General features: G+C 49.6%; 1 protein-coding gene across 1 annotated transcript in view; it reads left to right on the top strand.

Moving 5' to 3' along the window:
* Positions 1–588: 588 nt before the first annotated feature.
* LOC113212272 (zinc finger protein 658B-like) overlaps positions 589–1,261 on the top strand; it is a 1,725-nt gene continuing 1,052 nt past the window's right edge. The window contains exon 1 of the mRNA XM_052265967.1: positions 589–1,124. Coding sequence (XP_052121927.1) covers positions 626–1,124 — 499 coding nt within the window. The 5' untranslated portion in view covers positions 589–625. The remainder of the gene's footprint in view (positions 1,125–1,261) is intronic.

The following is a 1,261-nucleotide window of genomic DNA, read 5'->3' as shown; positions in this document are numbered from 1 at the left end:
CCCCTCCCCCCTGCCCTGCCCGTGCCCACCGTCGTGATCACACTCGCCGAGCGAATTGTAGTCGTCGGCCGTCGGCCACACCACTAGGCGCCTCGGCGGCGCTCGGCGGCGGGCCCCTACTAGGGATTCCCTGCCAGTCTACCACCGCGGAAAGGCCCACACGGAGACTGCAGCTGCAGCAAGAGCCAGACCAGAAGCACAGTGCCAGAAGACAGGACAGTCCTAAGGTGCGAGCTGACCCTGCTTGACCAAACTATAGTGTAGAAAGTTTTGCGAGGCAGGGCTGCGCTGCGGAGTGCGGACTCGTCGTAGAGGTCGTTAAGATATGATCGATCGTTCTTTTTGAAGGTAGGTACTTTATATTTTCTGCCTGTCCGTCCGTGTCCCGGACAAGACCCGCTAGTCTTCAGCAGCCAACGGCCCCCATAAGATGACACTGCCAAGCTCCAACAATTTTTCATTAAAAAAGGAGCGCTAAGATAACACAAGAAGTCTATAAAAATTTGGAAGTCTTAAATTTAAAAAGCTGACAAGTTTATTCAATTAACAGAACCATTCGAAAATTTCATCTGTTTGTTATTGTTTTTCAGGGACTAAAAGAGGCAACAAAAAACATAGCATCAACATGAAAACCCTCGGAGGAGGCAAAACGTATGACTGCTCCCAATGCGACAGGAAGTTTCCGAGAGCTGGAAATTTGAGTAATCACCTCCGTACGCACACGCACATAGGGGATCCATTAGAGTGTACAGTGTGCAAAAAGAAATTTGCTCGTGGTTCTTATATGCGTGCACATTACCGTACGCACACAGAAGAGAATCCATTCGACTGTACAGTGTGCAAAAAGAAATTTGCAAGTAGTACCGCATTACGGAGACATGACCGCACCCACACAGGAGAGAAGCCGCATGAATGTTCTGTGTGTAGTAGGAAATTTTCGGAAAAGTCCGACTTACAGATACATTTTCGCCGCATCCACGCAGGAGAGAAAGTGTACGAGTACGAGTGCGCTGTGTGCAAAAAATTGTTTTGGGGAAGCGGTGCTTTGCGTGAACATCTTCGAACTCACACGGGAGAAAAGCCGTTTGAGTGCACTTTCTGCGACGGCAAGTTTTCGGTAGCTGGTAACCTGCGGAGACACCTCCGTACTCACACGGGAGAAAAGCCGTTTGAGTGTTCTGTGTGCGGCAACAAGTTTTCACAAGCGAGTTGTTTACGGCAACATTTTCGCACCCACACAGGAGAAAAGCCGTTTGAGTGT

Source organism: Frankliniella occidentalis, unplaced genomic scaffold (assembly GCF_000697945.3).
Source record: "Frankliniella occidentalis isolate FOCC.00 unplaced genomic scaffold, Focc_3.1 Scaffold33, whole genome shotgun sequence".
NCBI lineage: Eukaryota > Metazoa > Arthropoda > Insecta > Thysanoptera > Thripidae > Frankliniella > Frankliniella occidentalis.
The sequence above is the reverse complement of the archived record's forward strand: the minus strand, read 5'-3'. Positions and strand labels throughout refer to the sequence as shown.